At 42.5% G+C, this 18,347-nt stretch overlaps 1 protein-coding gene and 1 long non-coding RNA gene across 4 annotated transcripts in view; one reads left to right on the top strand and one right to left on the bottom strand.

Annotated features, from left to right (window-relative positions):
* Positions 1-580, bottom strand: part of LOC120322562 — a 32,483-nt gene extending 31,903 nt beyond the window's left edge. Inside the window, exon 1 of the long non-coding RNA XR_005562340.1 lies at positions 360-580. This is a non-coding gene — a long non-coding RNA (uncharacterized LOC120322562). The remainder of the gene's footprint in view (positions 1-359) is intronic.
* Positions 1-18,347, top strand: part of VWC2 (von Willebrand factor C domain containing 2) — a 74,265-nt gene that overhangs the window by 18,020 nt on the left and 37,898 nt on the right. Inside the window, exons 1-3 of one of the 3 annotated variants that reach the window (XM_027743649.2) lie at positions 590-1,088; positions 2,200-2,981; positions 9,638-9,767. In XM_027743649.2, the coding sequence (XP_027599450.1) occupies positions 2,268-2,981; positions 9,638-9,767 (844 nt within the window). In that variant the 5' untranslated portion in view covers positions 590-1,088; positions 2,200-2,267. Of the gene's footprint in view, positions 1-589; positions 1,089-1,343; positions 1,439-2,199; positions 2,982-9,637; positions 9,768-18,347 lie in introns of those variants that run through there. The other 2 variants (XM_027743648.1, XM_039378193.1) reach the window with 2 other exon arrangements.

The raw sequence follows: 18,347 nt of genomic DNA, 5'->3' as shown, positions 1-18,347 counted from the left end.
GCAGCAGAGGGTTAGCGCAGCTGGGACTACTATGGAACATCTGTAAAGCAAAACTCAGAGAAGATTATACTGATATGTCATCTAATGTGGCTTAAAGATAAATAACTACATAAATAAATAACCTTTTGCGTTCCAAGCCCTTGCTCAGATCCTGAACAAAAGCACCTCTAGGTATTCTTTTGCGGTTTTGTCCCAACAGAGTTTCAGCAGCCATCTTCATAACAGACCATTCTGTCCCTTTTTTTTTTTTTTTTGGTATCAAAAAGTATTAAGCAGAAAAATGCAACTATATTAATTACAGAAGTGTCCATCGGCCATCCGAAAGCGTAAGTAAGTATTTCAACTAGTAAACCACGTACCACTTCGCTGCTAGAACAGGCTAAGCAGGACAGCGCTACAGCAGAGTGCTGTGTGACGGTGATGCGGCGGCGCGGGCGGTAACAGGCGGGCACAGCTCACCTGTCCCGACCCAGCTCCGCTCAGCCGCCCGCGCAGCGGCGCCAGCCTGGCCTCGGCAGCGGGGGCGCGCCCCTCACCGCGAGGAGAGCGCCCACCCCCGCCGCACCGCGCAGCCCGAACTGGCGCCCCTAACACCGCCAAAAGTTTCGCCCGCCGGCGTGCGGGGCCGACCCCACACGAGCCCGCCTTGCCCCGCTTTCCCTCCCGACAGCCGCGGTGGGGCCCCGGCGGCGGCAGGGGCGGGAAGGGGCGCTGCGCTGCCGCCCCCCGGCGAGCGCCCTCCCCGCGCCGCGCACTGTTCCCGGCCCGCACTGGCGGCTGGCAGGGAGGGAGGGAGGGAGGCAGGGAGCGCCCCGTCCTGCCCCGCCGCCCCCGGGGACGGGGGCGCACGGCCGCCATGTGAGAGCAGCGGGGCTCGCGGCAGAGCCCGTCCCCGGCGCGGCGGGGCCGGACCGGCTGTAGCCGCCGCGCCGCGCTGCGGGCTGGGCAGGTCCGCCGAGGCGAGCGGCCAGCAACAAGCCGCCGCCGCTGCCGCCCGCCCGCGCCCGCGGCCCCGCCATGGGAGCCGGGCGCGGGGCGAGGCTGGCCGCCCCGAGCCGCCGGCGGGGCTGAGCCCGGCGCTAGCGCAGGTAGGGAGGCAGGGGCCGCGCCGGGCCACGGGGGAGGCGGCCGGGCTGGGGAAGGGGCTGGCCCGGCTCCCTCCCAGCCCCACCGGCAGCGGGTTGGGCGGCGCTGCCCGGCCCTCCGGAAACTTTGGGCGAGCGTCGCGGTACCCCGGGTGCCCCGCGGGGGCCGGGCCGGGCAGCGCTGGCGGGCGGGCGGAGCACGGTGCCCCGCGGTGCCGCCGCCGAGGGCCGGGCCGGGGAGGCGGGCGGGCGGGCAGAGAGGGAGGCTTTGACATGGCTTTGGGGAGAGGTACCGCGGAGGTGGGGCCGTGCCGGGAGGCTGGAGCGGCAATGCTGGTCGTGGCCGGAGTAGTGTATGTATTTTGGTGTGGGTTTTTTTTTTTCCGATTTCGCGTGCAGCGTTTCAGGGAGAGGAGTCGGGAGCGCTGCCGAACTCCTGGAGGATGTGGGTTAAATGAGCCCGTGCTGCGGAAACTCGGAGCAGCTCTGCCTTGCCTTTCAGACACGGGGAGGAAGGGGGGGGGGGTGCTGGTTTGGGTAGTTCGGAAGGGAGGTGTTTTGTATCTACTCGCTTTAGTATGCTTGGTTTTAGTTGTCTGTGACAGAAATGTGCTCAGTGGTAGGTATTTAAACAAAACCCGAACCAGGATACTTCAGGCTGAATAAGAGATTAATGAAAATCATCGTGCGTGCAGTCAGGGAATAGCACTCAGTTGGGTAATTTCTGTTCCAGACACTGCTAAGTTATGGGGCGCTCCGTTTAATTCATTGGGCGTCCGTCGTCTTCACGTGTTGCCATTTGAAAGGCAAAATAACCCCCCAGTGCGCCTGGTTTTGCCTGCACCTGCCTTTGCAAATGCTGACTCTCCAGAGTTCTGCGTGGTGCTCTCTCGGAGCCGAAGACGCCCGGTCCGTGTCCAAGAGCCCTGCTATTTATAAGACTCGGCAGAGCGGGGGAGGAGGAGGAGGGATGCAGCACCAGGCTGTTGTTTGCCTTTTGCATAAACTACCGAGGCAGGTTGCATATTGTTTGAGATGTTGCATCAGTGGAGGCGAGGTGCGGGGGGGGGAAGAAGTGCAGAAGCTGAAGTATTCCTAATTCTTTTTTTCCTAGGGACCGTGGATCTGTGAGGCGCTTCCCTCCGATGTGAGTGCAGTGTCCCCTGTGGGATGCAGTAGGTGATGCCCAGCTCTACTGCAATGGCAATTGGAGCTCTCTCTAGTTCTCTTCTTGTAACCTGCTGCCTCATGGTTGCCCTCTGTAGCTCCACCATACCCGTACAAAAACTAGCCAAGGCTCAAGACAAACAGGAGATAAAGGCGAGCCAGGAAAAGAGGGATCACACGTCTACCAGGGACAGCCAGACAGGCCCAGGGAAAATGAATGAGATCGGCAGGAGCGGGAGGGAGGAGGGTAGCAGGGACTGGAAGAGCAAAGGAAACAGGAACTACTCGAACAAGGAGTCATGGACTAAGCAAAAGCAGGCTTGGAACAGCCAGGGGACAAGCAGTAAATCTGGGAGCATTCAAGTGCAAGAGCAAAGGGATGCTGCTCCCGAGGAACCTCAGGTGGCTGAAGACTCGTCTCTCCCAGCATCTGTTGCGAGTGTCACTCCCGAGCCTCCGGAGGAGTACGCCTATCCTGACTACCGTGGGAAAGGCTGCGTGGACGAGAGCGGCTTCGTCTATGCCATTGGGGAGAAGTTTGCGCCGGGTCCCTCTGCCTGCCCCTGCCTCTGCACGGAGGAGGGCCCGCTGTGTATCCAGCCGGAGTGCCCCAGACTCCACCCTCGCTGCATCCATGTGGACACCACGCAGTGCTGCCCGCAGTGCAAGGAGAGGAAGAACTACTGCGAGTTCCGAGGCAAAAACTATCAGACCCTAGAGGAGTTCATGGTAAGGTGAAAAGTAGTTTTATAAATTCTTCTCTTGTTTGAAGTGATATTATGTTCTTTAACTGCTTTCTCAGAGGGTGTTCTGGGTCCTGCCCCTTGCCTTTTTCATTTTTGTGTTAATATTACTTCTGCAGTGCTGTAAAATATTCCCCTTAAACATGACCTTTTCTACTCTCTGACACTAATATTTTAAATGAGGGGGCTGATCTTTATTAATTCCTTTGGTATTTACAGTAAAAAATGCTACTTGGAAGGATCCTACTCAGTGGTGTTACAAATTTTATGAAAATTTTTGGCAATACATTTGTTTCCTTATTTAACTGTTAACTGTTAAACTTCTGCCTTGCAGGGATTGAGAAGGGTTTTGTGGACTGACTTCTATTTCTAGTAATCATTCTGTGATGATGCCTTTTTTTTGTAACAGTCATTTCTCTTTTTCTTTTTAACTGTTTAAACGGTGCTGCCAAGGTTGCGTAATGTTTGCTTTCTGAGAATGACTGTGGGCCTTCTTTTAATAAGAGCGTGGTTTGCAGTCTGAATTACAGTGATAGTTTAAAAAAGGACTTGAAAAGCCTTATGTTTAGGGAAATCCTCTTAGACTATGGCCTTTTTAGCATTATTGTGCAAGGTCATTATCAGTGAAAATGCAACTTATGACAGTGTGCTTGAAAGTTCTGGAGTTGAGGCCAATTTTCTGATTGCTTACCTTTTTTCATTTAGCATTTTATTGTGGTTGAGATCTGTGAGCAGACTCTAAGACAGACATGTGAATTTGCTTATGAACGACTGTTAGATACAGGGCTGGTCTAAACCCCATTTCTGAACACACCAGAGATTTTTGTGCTGAATATGTTGAGGGGACTGCGAAATCCAGTTCAGGGTTCTGGAAGCTGAGCCCCTTCTCAGGATGGGGAAAATGTATTTGTGAAGGCTCTAAAGTTGCCACTCTGCTCTCTGTGGTATTTGCATGTTCATGGAAACTTAGCTTTGGTTCATAATGTCTTTCCCATGTTCTTCAACGTATGGTAAAATAAATAAATAAAGGAGCAGAACTGCTTTCTTTGGAATAAATCACAGTATTTCCTGTTGCTCTCTTTAGTCAGTGATGTGTAGAGCACTAGTGAATTTCAAAACATGGCAGAAAACATTGTGTCATCCTCCCTTTTTCCATATCACCCTCAAGGATTGCATTCAACTTCAGGGTGGCAGTTTTCTACTTAAGAGGGAGCAGCTACTTCACCAGCAGCTAGTTGGTGTGACCTTTTCAGAGATGGATTGTGAGATCCTTCCTTTTCCAGCAGACTTAATTGTTGAGGGGTGGCCAGAACATGAAGGTTCTTCACACATTCTCTGTAGGTCAGAGTTTTAAAGCCTTCTGACCACCTTTCATTCACACTCTTCTACAAAGTTCCATTTCCTAGCCTTTTTATATTGTAGTGGTGTATTAATGACTGTGAAGCAAGCTTAAAATACTGTGTTAGTGCTCCCTGGTACATTTGGACGTGGCTGGCAGCCTTGGTAAAAAGGGAGTGCTGAACAGTAACGTAACATTTACAGAAATGTTCTGAAAATACTTTGGCTTTTAGCTTTTTAACCCCATTCACCTTTCAGTCCTTGTCTTCATACCTTCCTCAAATGACACATCGATTCCCTTATTGCTTGTTTTAGCCAGCTTTGGAAGCACAAGTGAGAAGGGATGTCTGGTCAGGATGAGCAAGGAAAGTTATTGACACAGGCAGTGGAACTGCAGCCTGATTATTTTCATGTGTGAGGATCTTGGTTTTTAGTTGAGCTTCAGTGTTGTTTCAGTATTGTGAGCACAAATTGTAAATGCAGCTGTTTGCCCAGGCCACTCCGATCAGAGGGATTGCCTGGTGACATAAGGTACAGATGTAGTCAGTTTGCTGCTGCTCAGTGAAAGCAATTGCAAAATGCAAGCAATTGCACACAGTTTCAGAGGTAATTTTGTGAATTTAAAGCTGATGGTTACTAATATGCTATCTCTTGCTTAAGGTCGCGGAAGGAGTTATAAATGGATAGTGATCTGATTTTTCTCTGTGTCTGTACCTACTGTTTGTGCCAAAGAATACCAGACATCACTGAAGGAAGAAAAAGATGACCTTCTAACTTTGAAGTGACATTATTTGCAAAGCATTTCTGTATAGATGTGTAATTATGCATACAAGTTTGGGAGTTTGCTTATATAAAATTCCTATATGGCCTGATGTGACAAAAAATTCCCTTACTGGAGCCAGAAACTGAGTATGCCAGGGAATGGGAGGTTTGATACATTTCTTTGATTCACAATCAGTCCTACAGGCTTTGCTTGTGTGCGCATGTATGTATGCATGCGTTTTTCTGTTTTCAAAAAGGACATGGATATCAGCACAAAACACAGCTTGGGTGAGGGGGAAGGATCAGGTCTCGTAAAGCTGTTTCCATCAGCACCAGTCTGGTCCCCTGTGGATATTGTGAGGCAAAATGGCAGAGGAATCACAGCGTCCATATCAGTGGGACTGGTAGCAAAAGCTTTAGTTGGTGAAATGCAGTGAGGATAAAGTTCTGCACTTGAAACTGAAGGTTTCTGAGCACGTTGTCCACTAGACATTTTTCATTATTAAAGTAAGATTTGAAAATGCAGGCTGATGTAAAAACTCATGGCCTTACAAGGGCCATAAATTATCTTCAGAAGTGAAATGTTTGGGAAAGACCTACATATTTGAAAGTTGCTACTTCATTTGTCTTTTAGAATTTCCTTGCTTCCACAAGTTGTACTTCTTAGTGGGTGAGTTACCTGGAAATCTGAAAGTCAACGAACCCAAATGGATTTTGAAAGATCTGTGGTATTTAGAAGGCACAGAGAAGTAAAAGAAGGGCTGGTATGTTTATTTTTGTCAGTGTAACCCCATTCATATTCTCTTGAGTTGTGTAAGTGGCAAAAAAGTATTAATAAAAATTTTAGTACAAAACAAAGTTGTGGATTATTATTTTTTTTTAATTTAGATATTTTCAAGTCTCAAGGAACCACGTAAAGATTGTATATGTTTTTTTCCAGCCTTTTTGTTGGTTTAGTTTTGATGTCTTTTTGGTTTTTTATTTGAAGTTAGACTTGTGGAAAAAGAAAGGGGAAAGCTCAAATTACTTTGCAATAGCACTTCAATGAGTACAAAATGATTTATCACTTCTTAATTATGACAATTTACACTGAGTTGCTGGATAAACCTACTACCCTTACTGAGCTACAGTTTTCTTCACTGCCACCAGTGGGAAATTTACCAGTTTACACAATAGTTTGCTCTTTTGGAATGTATGCAACTCCGTTTATACCTCTGCTAATAAACTTCCCTTTAAACAGTTCTTAAGAGGTTATTTTTTTTTGCCATCTGTACTCTATTATCTACAGTTTTTATGGCTGCCTGCCTGGTGAATGCATATGACTTCTGTGCCTCTTGTCTTCTTGCATTTTTTGCATAGGCAGAACTACAGTTGCTTTAGAGTTAATAATCTGCAGACCACAGAGATGTCGTATTGTTAGTCCTCAGAGAGAGGTTGATACGTGATATTATATCCAGTCTGGCCTGGTTGTGTCATACGTGCTGAGCATGACTGCTGCCAGGCTGATCATTTCCCAGATGAACAAATGGGATGCTGGTTGCATTGACTGCCACTGGGAACTGTGCTGCAGGGAATGCACTTACGTTGTATGAGTAGAAGAGAGGAAATGAAAGACCAAATGTGTCTTCTCGTTCTGATTTATTTAGCTGCTGTTACATATACACACTGTCTTACTGTCTTTCTCTCTAGTGATGATTTTGTCTCCAAGTATTAAGCTGCCATTGAGGTGTGGAAAGGAGTGGGGGTTTTCTGCAGTTCCTGCTGCATCCTGATGATGTATAAAAAGCAATGCACTGTTGTTTCATCCAAAGGTGAACATATAACTGTTGACACTGATACCATTTTAGCAGCCACTGTTGTTTATTTATATGCCTGAAAAGACTTTTGTAGAAATAAGCATGTGGAGACCTTGCTTATCGGTGCTACCATTACTTGTATTGCTGGGTTGTAGAGATTACAGTACTTACCAAGGGCATACTGTAAGTATTGCCCTGAAATCTCATGATCTGTTAGACTGGAAGTGTATTCATTACTGCAGTATCACATGAGCAATGTTCGTGAAAGATGTAGTCTTCAGGTGTATGTGCTGTATAGGACAGAAATGTGTATCACGAGTCATCGTTATTAAATAAAGATTAGATCGGTTTTGTTATTTAATAGTATTTTAAGTGCTCCATTAAATTGCTTCTTTTTCTGAGAATTTTAGGCTTCTGTCAAATTTGGAATTCTAATAAAGCTATTTAATTAGAATATGTTTAAATTTTACAGATGAGGGATTTTAGGAATAACATCTGTGTGCTGCTTTGTTTCCCGATGAGATACTCTAGTTTTTACACCACTTTTAATATTGAATGGCATAGCTACTAAACAGTGTCCTGGGAGAAGAAATATCTGTTGCTGTAGTTACTGGTCTCATTGAACTTTGCAGGTTGACAAATTTGCATCTTTTCCAAGTCATGGCAAAAAGCGTTAAAACTGTTCGAAAGTACAGGTTTGCCTTATTGACCCAGATCCTTGGAATTGAGGTCTGGTGTCTTTTATCAAGTAGGATTCCTTAAAAATAATCCAAAAAAATAAAAATCAATCCTCCCTAAATGGCATGTTTTCATAATTTAGTTAGTATTGTTTTTGGATATAACTCCATAAGGAATGATTCTTATTACTGACTTGGCAACACTTAGGAGCTCAGGTTTGCTGGCACTCAAAACTTCACGTGCACTGCAGTTGATTACCTTGAATACTTGAGCCTTTCAACTCTGAGCACTGGATCAGAAACTTCATCATCCGTTTACACTTTAGCTCTGGAAGTGAATGTGGCAGTTTACAAACAATTACAGGACAAAGTTCTTGTCCTGAAGTCTTTAGTAAAGATCTGCAGTACTGGGCTGTCAGACTCCTTGTAGGATTTTATAAATGTTTGTTGTGGTGTCATCCTTGGTAGAGTGTAAAGCAAAGAGAAAACACAAAGTGAGTAGCTAGCAAAGGAAGCCCAAAATAAATAATAGTAATAAAAGCAGAAAGCAACACAGCAAGAGACCCTATTTAAGCTTTCTGAGCAGAGGGGAGTGCATGAAAGATGTGTGAGTGCATAAGCAAATGACAGCCCTGGCAGGTGGTAAGGGAAGTAGCAAAGCATGAATGAGCATTTAGTTGGAGATGATGCTGTGCAAGCATCAGCATGTTTGAACTTTGGAAGTGAGAAGGATGTGAGAGGCAAACAAGCAGAGAATGGATTTGAGGAAAAAATGTCATGGGCTGCCTAAAAATTAGGGAGAAGAAGCAGATGATCTGCAAGTTAGACATCTGGGTGATTCTTCACAGAGAATAATTGTTTTCTTTCTTTTTTTTTTTTTTTTTTTAGATTTGAGAGTTTTTTTGCTTTTATTGGAGAAATGCAATGGGTGGTTGTTTGCATCAGCTGGAATCTGGAAGGAAAAAGGGTCTATGAAAAGAACAACCTCCTCCTTAAGTAAACCAGTAATCTGCACAGATTATAGATTTAGAGGATCACTAATAATAACATTCAGCTGCATTTTCATCCTGTGTTTCATCTGAGCATGGATGCCCATGTGGTTTTACAGAGTACAGCAAGGAGGTTTACAGTACACCATTTATTGCTCTTCAGCATCCTTGCTTCCCTCTGCCTCCAGCTGCTTGTGTGGTATGAGGACGTCAGCAATCCAATATGCTGTGCCTGGTCAGGAATGCTGAAGAGGGCAGCTGGAATTGTACATGTGGCAAATATAGGGAATTGAAAGACCATTTTTTACTAAACAGAGCCTTGATACTGTTTTGTTTGGAATTCATTTCTTTGAAGTAGGTCACTCAAGTAATTACCTTGTGGTATTCCTATGCTGTAAGAGTTCTTTAAAACCAGTAACATTTCACTGGGTAAAAAGGATTACCTGTATTTTACTTCACCCCTTTCTTTGAATAACAATTTATTTTCAGAAAGTTACAAGTATTAGAATAGCCCAAATACAATTAACCTGTGGGAAATACCTGACTTCAAAAAGGATATTTTTTTCCTGCCTTCTCTTTGAAAAATATAATTTTAAATAAAATACAACTTCCTCCTACTAAATGGCTTTAAAACCTGGAAAAAAAAAAAAAGATTTCGTTTTCGTTAAAAGAAGCTTCGTACTTCATTTAGCAAAACTTTTCTTCTTTAATTATAATATTTTTTTTTTAATTTATTTTTTGAACCTCTACTAGAAATAAACTAGATTATGAGCTTAATTTTCTGGAAGTTCATTAGAAATGCAGTCAGGAAATTTTGGTTTTATTTGTATTAAAAGTCTGCAGTGTTCTTATTTTCAAGATCTCTTTGACTTTCCCATTTGGTGCATAAGTTCAGAGCATAGATCTTTTTCTGCTGTGGTTCTCTAATTTTGCAGGAGCCCAGTCTTACTATTTGCATTATTCAGACCACAAAACCCATTTGTTTTAAAGTGGGGAGGAAAAAGATGTGAAGGAAACAGCGCAGATGAGGAGGAGTGCATTAAGAGAAGGAGTTAAAAGGTGACTGGATTTGTGTTTCAGGTTTCTCCGTGTGAAAAGTGTCGCTGTGAAGCCAATGGTGAAGTGCTGTGCACTGTTTCAGCCTGTCCCCAGACCGAGTGCGTGGATCCGGTGTATGAGCCTGATCAGTGCTGTCCTATCTGCAAAAACGGTAAGTGATGGCTGGAAAACTGGAAGGAGGCTTCTGTTGGAGAGATCCATGTTATTCTGTTCTGGTTTTGAAAAATAATTTGAATGTTTTTCCTTGAATGGAGATGGAGAAGAATTGTGTGGGGATGGTGTCTTCCTGATCTGAGGACTCAGATCTTCCCTTGACTGGAATGGACTCAGTTATGACCTAAGGGATTTTTCTTACCCAGGAGACAATTAGGATGTTAATATCATCTATTCATGCGTCTTGTGGATATAAATTTTACATGAACTCGTTGTGGCTATATTTTATGTAGGCACACAAAATGAAACTCAGGTTCGTCATGTTATCCACCTTTCAACATGAGCAGGAAAAGTTACTTTTGTTTAGAATTCTTATTTGTTCCCCTTTCGGAGATTCTTCCCTCCTTTTTTTTCTTTTGTGTTTTTTTTTTTTCTCAAGGCAAATCAAATGTACCTTATTGAGCTCATTTAATTTTCATAACTAAATGAATTAAACTCCCGAGTTTAATTGAATATTTTTCATAACTAAATTAGACAGAAAGTCTCTCTACTCTCAGCAAGAGCTTGCATTAGATCAAAGTCTTGGTCTATTTAGAGGAAAAAAATTACATGACATACTAGCTCATCACTTATAAAGAAGAAATGATAATTTATTAATAGAAATGAAAGCTGCAAAATCTCAAATGAAATTATATTTAAAATTAAAAAAGACATTTAAAAATATTCAGATAATGTGCAGACATCTGTTATTTCTCTTGAGTAGGTAGGTTTCATTACATTGGCTAAAACAAACTGATTAAAATTGTGGAAAAGTTGGGGGAGGAGAGAGTGTTTGGCATATGATTTCCACAAATTCAAGAGTAGATGATAAGGGATAGTTAATTGCATTGGAGGAGTGTCATTTGTATGGATATAAAAGTAATTGCTTGGCATCCCTTAATTGGTTGTTACAACCCTGAAGGAATTTGTTCTCGGCTGTACAGCTTAAGGGCGCTGTGTTTTTGGAGATGAGGACAGGCATTTTTTGAGGCCTTTAGGGACAGTTCCTGAGAAAGTCTGAATTTGGAAGCTGGTGATGTGATAGCTAGCCAGTCTGAAGGATCCTTTAGCACTTGTTTGATGGTAGGAATCTTTGTGACATGCTCACAAGCTTTTTGTGTGTGCCATACTCTGCTACAGTTCCCCAGGTTGAAGTGACTCTCAGCAGGCAAAAGGTCTGTTTTCAGTATCAGGGATGGAGTAACAAGCATAATACATTAGCTGTCTGTAGTCTTTCCCACTGAGTTTGTCCAGTAGTCTTAATGCTATTTGGAGCTGGATTGATTTTCCATCGGTGCACATTCTCCCACAAGCATCAACATAATGCACAGCAGTAGCAATCTCCTGGTGGTGGCTTGCTTTTGGGTTAAGATGGTGGAGCAGTGTGGGGCTTGCCTGTTTGCATAGATTCCCTGACACTTTTCCCAGAAATAAGGCCTTTTTGAAAAATTGCACGTAAAACATATGTTTTGTTGTGAGGAAGCTGCCTTTTCTCACGACTGTTAAAGCTATATTACCTGAATTCTGCCTGCAAGAAAAGGGTCGTCTTGTCCTCAGCCTCTGAATCCCTAATATTACTTGCATATTCCTCGGGTATTACCATGAGCTGGCATCTCTGACCCAGTTTCAGACCAAGGTGACCAAAGCTGCCTGTTTCCAGTGAGCTGTACTGTCACTTCTCTGCATGTCAGAGAACCAACAGTGGCTTTCCTTGTTAGCTTTTAGATGAAGAAAAAAAAAATTAGCAATAACAACAAAACCAAGATAGTTCAGAATCAGATCAATTTTTCTGGTTCAGCAGCTTTGGTATAGTATAGAAACTTCTGAGGAAACCTCTCCACCTGGGAAGTGCCTTTAAAAAAAATGGGTTGTTTGCTTTTAGAGCTAATATTAAAGCATGGGACATGTGCAGTTCTCAAGGAACTTCAGTGAATTTCTGAATGTTTTTAATTAGATTGGAGAAAAAACCTACTGAGCAGGGTAACCTACCTTGCCTCATCCTCTCATTTTCAAGTCTACTGGAACAACTGCGCTGTGAATGTGAACTGGGGAAACACTCATCGTGCTGTGCTTCAGGGTTGATCATTGCAGTGGTGACATCACGTTAGTGATCCAAAAAGAGCTTTGGGTGATGGACAGGGAGCTCAGCCATATAACTTGAATGGTGGGAAAGGTGGAGCCGTGGAAAGCATACAAGTCAGGTAACTGCTGTCATGATCTGCATCTCAGCCTTGGTAGAGCAAGAAGAGATGGGAGGTGAAGTTTGGGTTCTCTACTAGCATTTGTATGTTAAAAATGCGCACAATCAAACTCTGATTTCCCTCCCTTTCCTGCCACTTCTTAACATACACCACCTTCCCAACGTGCCTGGTCTGTGGATTGCTGGCAGTGAACCAACAGCGAGAGCTGAGCAACTACCTCTGTCAGTGGTAAGATCACATACAAATGCCTGATTAAGAATTATGGAGGAAATCTAGTGAAAGCTTGCGATTATTAGAAATAACTGAATTCAGTGTCTTGACAGGTGTGAGACACGGTACCTTACCTCTAGTGGGAAGGAGGGTGTGTAGTTGACTTCTCCAACCTGTATTCACAAAATTGCTGGCAGCCCTTATGAGGAGGGACAGATATGTAACTGCACATCAGGCTTACACGACTTACTTTGAATGTAAGTAGAGAATGGTAAACTTGTGGAGTAAAGAATAGTTGTATATGTAGGATTTAATGATCTATATCACATCCTGACTCTCAAAAGGGAAGTAGATACTTCCATAGCTGAAGATGTTATTTTCTTCTTTGTGGGCAGGGACAGGGAGTACTTTAAAGAAATATTTGCTCTGAAAAGTAGTATATAGAAGGGATAAAAGGTGACACCACTAGGAAAATCTAGGGATGAGGGGAATTTTCCTGCTTTTTATATCTTAAGTCGCTGCAATTAAGGGAGCTGTTTTGTCTTTGTCTTATATAATGCCGTGCAAGGAAGCAGAGTGAGGACAGAGGGGAATGGAGGAGAGGCTTCCTTCTCATGTGTATTAACATGTTGAGCTTCATGCTTTTGAATCAGCGCCATCAGAAAAGACGTCCAGGAAGTTAAATCTAACTTCAGAAAATTGCATTAAGTAACAGGTGCCTAGTTCAGATCTCCATCCTGCTTTACCGTATTAGCATTGTAGTTTGTTCTTTGGAAGCCATCCCTGTTCACAGAGATATCAATAAGCTTAGAATCAGGTACAGACATTTCCACAGTTCGTACAGGGTTCAGGGTAAAGATAATAGGAATACAATTGCCCTTTCATTGGGAAAAGGCTGGGCACTTGTCACTCATGCATTTGGGGCAGTGGAAGGGGGTGGGGGGAAATACTGGTAGCGAATTACGTTGCTCTAGGTTAGATTACCTTGGTTGTGTGTTCCACTTCTGTTTCCATCAGTAGAGCCCTAATAGGCGTACAAGCTGAATGTTGCTTTGCCTGAAGCCCACAGCTGTGGAGCAGCCGATGGAATCAAGGGTGACCCCGATCTTGTCTTTGCAGGAAGATGAGATTAAACCCGCAACCCACATGGAGCCTGGAGGGGGAGACGTTACTGGTAGACCAAGAAACATTTTGATCTAAGGTCTCCAAGAGATTTTTATTTCATTATATGGCTGAAAGATTGCCCCAAATAAGATCGAGTGGATCCTGTGTCCTTTCTAGCACTGTGTGTCAGTGTTGCTTCTCTGTCTACACCAGGGAGAGCTGGGCTTCTCCTTTCAGCAAAGGCTTGTAGCTGCGCAGTTGAAAATAAAAACGCCGATGCCCAAGGGCGCTAGTGTGTTCTTAGGGCCGTAACATCTGCAGATGTCTTGTCTGTTCTCTCTGTCTGTGCAAGAGGGAGACTTTACTCTGGTTGCAGTCATCTCAAGTGTCTTAGGTGGGATGAGTCAGTACCTCATTTCATATTTGGATCCATAGTTACAGTTGAAATACATGCACCATTTGGTTGCAGTGATGGCTGCTAGTAAGGTGCAGGTCTAACGTGATGTGGCCAGGGACAATGAGTGGTCGTGGTTTTGTATACCTGAGCTGTGAGGTTGACTCACTGAAACTTTAGTACTTTGGTACCTTTATGTACAATTACAGTGGTTAGGCACAAGGTGACTTGAGAGTGCTTCTGAATGAGAAGTGAGTGAGACCTGTGTCTGTGGGAAGGAGCTCTCAAGGGGGTAGAACCCTGATAACCACTGACGGAGCTGTCCTCTTCTCTACTGTTTGTAAAATTGTTTGTCTTACTGTGGGACTCAGGTCTGTTAAAAAATGTTGCTGGTCGAGGCAGTACTGTTGCGCCTCTAAACAGTCATTCCTCTAAAATCCGTGTGGAGAGACGCTGTGTTGGACTGAGAGACCTCTCTTACCATAACAAGGATGAGGATGTTTATTCTGGACAGATAAAGGGAAGCAGCACCTTGGCAGCTCTCATGTGAGCTGGCTGTTTGCTCTTCCCTGCAGCCCCAGCTTTGCTCAAGCACCATGGAGAATCTGACCTGTAAAATTTAATGTCCTTTTGCAGAGTGTTTAAATAAAATATGATATTCCCTTGACAGTATATGCGTTAATCTCAGCAATAAAGAAAGTATCATCGTGCTGTCTAGGTAGAGGTCAAGTTCAGGTATGTTCAAGGAAGGACTGTTGCAAACATCAGGAATGTAGCTACTTTGAAATTTAAGCAATCAGTGCCTCTTTCTCTTTTCATTTTAAATGCCTTTTTCAGTCATGCTTTGACAGCTAATTTATATATAGCAAAGAAGACTCGGAGGTTTTAAAGCCTGAGAGTGGTTCTTAAGCCTACATTATAAGGAGGGGATCAAATCAAATGGTCATGATGTAATACAAAATGTAGGTATCATAAAATGATTGTAAATTCTAGTTTGATAAGTATTTAATTTATTAAAAAAATAGATTGATAGAATGTACATTAAAAAGCAATAACCTAATAAAGAAGAAATCATTTCAAACTGATACCATTTCCAACCCACACTGTCTGCACTGTGTTTTTATGTCCTTGTAATGTGTAGTTCAGATATTTGAATACATGTGTATGCAGGGTAACATTTGTTTCGTTTCTGTGTCCATGAGTTGCTTTGCTAAAACTTCTGTGTAGATTTCCCACTGTAATAGACTGTATTTCACAAAATTATTTATAATTTGGGACTCTTAACCAGGAAATATTAATGTTTTAGGGGGAATGAATGTTTCAGGGGGGAAAAATACCATTAAAGTTGCATGAACAGCTGTATGTGATTAAAATTGCCCAGTGAATATGCAGGTAGGTTGAAAAACTGTAGCAGATATTTTGGCAGCCATTTATTGAAAACAAATAACAGACTTGCTTCTTTTTGGCTGCATTGGACATTTAAAATGGCTTCCAAATCTGGTAGGTTAAGTTGGTAAACTCGTTGCAGTAGTTTTTGTTCTTGATTTCTGCTGTTGATGAAGTTGAGAGGAAGTTTGGTCTGTGTTGTCTTAATTCAAGAAATTCCTTTAAACTCATTACATCTCTTTGCTCACCTCTACCATTTTCTCTCCCTACTGTGGGAAAGTTGATTGCTACATAATTTGTCTATACTTCCTGTCCAGAAATCTCAGAATTTTATTCTTGTGCCATTTTTTCCACTTAGATCTGAACCTGTGTAAATGTGCATGGATGACCACGGCCAAGTGGGCTGAGCAAAACTTGTGTCAAAACCAGAGAGGCCTTATTGTTTCCAGCATAATAACATATATGTGCATGCATGCACATGGATATAAAAGCCACCGTTGAGTTTGTGTTTTCATGTTCAGCTGGCTAAATGGTGGTAGGTGTTGTTATTTCCTCTAAGGGAATGTAGAAGTTAATGTACAAGTTACGTGGACTTTCAGGGTATATGATTATTTTCCTCAATATAGAAACCTATCAGAAGATGAGAAGGATCTGTCTGAAGATATGGCAAAAGTATCCAGTTATACTGAGCCTAGATCAATTACAAGGATAAATCAATTTATATAGTGTATGCATATTTATCGTGTGTACACCTGTATATAAAGTGTGAATTATTTTTTTTTACAAAGAGGCCAGAATGCTCTCAGTTGGGAATTCTGCTGTCAAAAAGCAGCAGTAAGTGTCCCTGAATTATCATGTCCCATGATTTTGCTCAGACACGAGGACAATCAGAAGTTATAGTAACCTTGGTATTTAAAGTGGTACTTTATACTTAAGTAGGAAGATGTAGAAGAGCCTATTAAAATAAAAAAGCAGTGTATCCTATAAGGTTTTCAGAACTCACTTTGCAATATTTTATCATTACAGACTGCTACAGTGAGCCTGAAAAGCATTTCTCCAGCAGTCAGTTTTTCATCTCTTACCTGCTACTGCAGGCTCAACTCATATGTCACAGCTAAATTCTGTTGTATCGGTCACTTTCATGGCAACTGCTAGCAGGGGGTGTTACTTTACTGTGGGTTGAAGCAAAAGTTGAATGATGATGTGCCCCAACAGTTGTTTAATAGTGGTGGTTCCAGGTGAGTGTGGGAAACAAGCAGCCAGTTCCCCGTGGTGGTCAAAGATTGTGTGTGTCACAGCTACCAGGTTCTTAAAAGATGTTTTGAATCAGCCTCAGGAGCAGAAAGATGAATATGCTTACTGTGCTGATATAAAAAAAGAGAAACACTCAAATCCTGGGATGGGAGGAGAAAAATAACCTTCCTAGCAACTTCCATGTATTTAAAAAAAAAAATCTGATGTATCCTGTACTGCTCATCACAAGAGTTTCACGTATTTGCCATCCTGCATAGGATGCTCATTCTGGTTCAGACAGGAAAGTGCCTTTGTGCTAATATCCACCAGTATATTGGAGTAAACAGTGTGCTATGGCTTGATTTGTCTTTCCTGACAGCTTCTCTGTTACATAGAGATGCATTTGTGGATTTGCTTGTTTTCTAGTGAAGCAGCTAGCCTGTGCTCTCCAAAATGAAGTCATCAGTTGTTTTGGGTTTTTGTTCCCTTGTTTGTTTTGTATTTTTAAGTTCTTCATATAAGAATTTTCTGAGTTTATTGCACGTTTATATACTCACACGTGTAGAGATAGTTAAGATGTTAAAAGAAAAAATGGATCCCAGATCTCACATTATGGCCCCCTCCTGCTCCACGCATTGCTCACAGCACTTGCTCTTTGCTGTTTGAGGAAAGTTCAGGAAACATTAAAGGAGTTGCTTTTTTCCCTACACCCAGTATTTCTTTTTTTGCTGTTGATTACAGAAAATATTTCCAGTGTTAATTTTGCTCCCTCATTCTGCTATTGGATGTCTATTTTAATTTTGTATCTGTCACTAGCTGAAATTGTAGCACACATTTGGGAGGCAGGTAGGATTCCAAGGTCTGAAACACTTGTGTGCATCTTACTGTGTGCTACATGCTTGGAGTAATATTCCCTATCAGTAGAATGCTATACTGTTTGATTAAATTGTGAGCTCTTGGATTCTGAAACTCTGTCTTGCTCCAGATTGAATTACCATAGGTTAATTCATTATCCAGTGTTAGCTGAGCCACCGTTAATGTCCATGTGAGCTCTTAGTTGTGTTCTTTGCAGATAATCCTGTTTGTAAATACAAACTATTTACTAGCTAGGTGCTACAGTGATGCAGTAATAGGACTACATGGCTGATTAGTATTTTGCAGTGTGATCAAAAGGAGCAATAAAGAAAGATACCTTGTGTGTGTTGCTTTATATTCTTTTGCATTTTTTCATTCATATTTCATTATGTTAAGTGAGGCATCCAAGAATTTGCTTGGCTTTGAGGGGAGATGGAGGCTTATATTAAAATGTTGTTACTATATTTCTCTGATATAATAACAGTTGCCCTCTGATGATAAATTATATAATCAAAATCTCCTTTTACTTATAAGTGCAGTGTAATTTTCTCTGCTTATTTTTTTCATAGGAAGTTGAGGTTTAGGCATTAAGGAAGATGTGAATTGGTCCGAGTGACTTACTGATTGATAGAAGCAGGGAATTAGCTGATTTCGTTAAACTTCATTTCCTTAACACTTTGCTTTTCTATGGTTGTGCTTTGCAATCGCAATAGCATTTCCAAGCAGTGCGGGATTGCTAATACAAGGTTTGTCTTAACTCAACATGACTCCTCTTTTTTTAGAGTTTGTTGTAGGTCTTGCATGAGCATGGCAGCGGTCTCAGAAGTTTTCTTCATCCTGTTTGAGCTGTATTTGTAAATAAGTCAAGATCTGATGAAGAACAGGAAAACCTCTTTCCTTTCCTGACATCAGTTTGACCATGGGCTGACTTGGACGCCTCTGCCAGTGTTTGGAAAAGGGTTCTGGAGGAAAAGCAGTGATGGGTTCTTAGGGGAGAGGCTAAAAGCTTCTGATATTTTTTATTAATATTCATAAAATTGCGGTGCTTGTCTTCCTTGTTGCTCTAAGTAGTATCTTACTGTTTCAGACTACTGCTGTGGGGATCTCCCCTACATTGTGTGCTGTGAGAGTCCCAAATTAAGTCCCTGGCGATTAA

Source organism: Pipra filicauda, unplaced genomic scaffold, assembly GCF_003945595.2.
Source record: "Pipra filicauda isolate LSUMZ 115617 unplaced genomic scaffold, ASM394559v2 scaffold130_size2058158_pilon, whole genome shotgun sequence".
In the NCBI taxonomy this organism is placed as follows: Eukaryota; Metazoa; Chordata; class Aves; order Passeriformes; family Pipridae; genus Pipra; species Pipra filicauda.
Note: the sequence above shows the minus strand (reverse complement) of the source record. Positions and strands in the feature narration are given on the sequence as shown.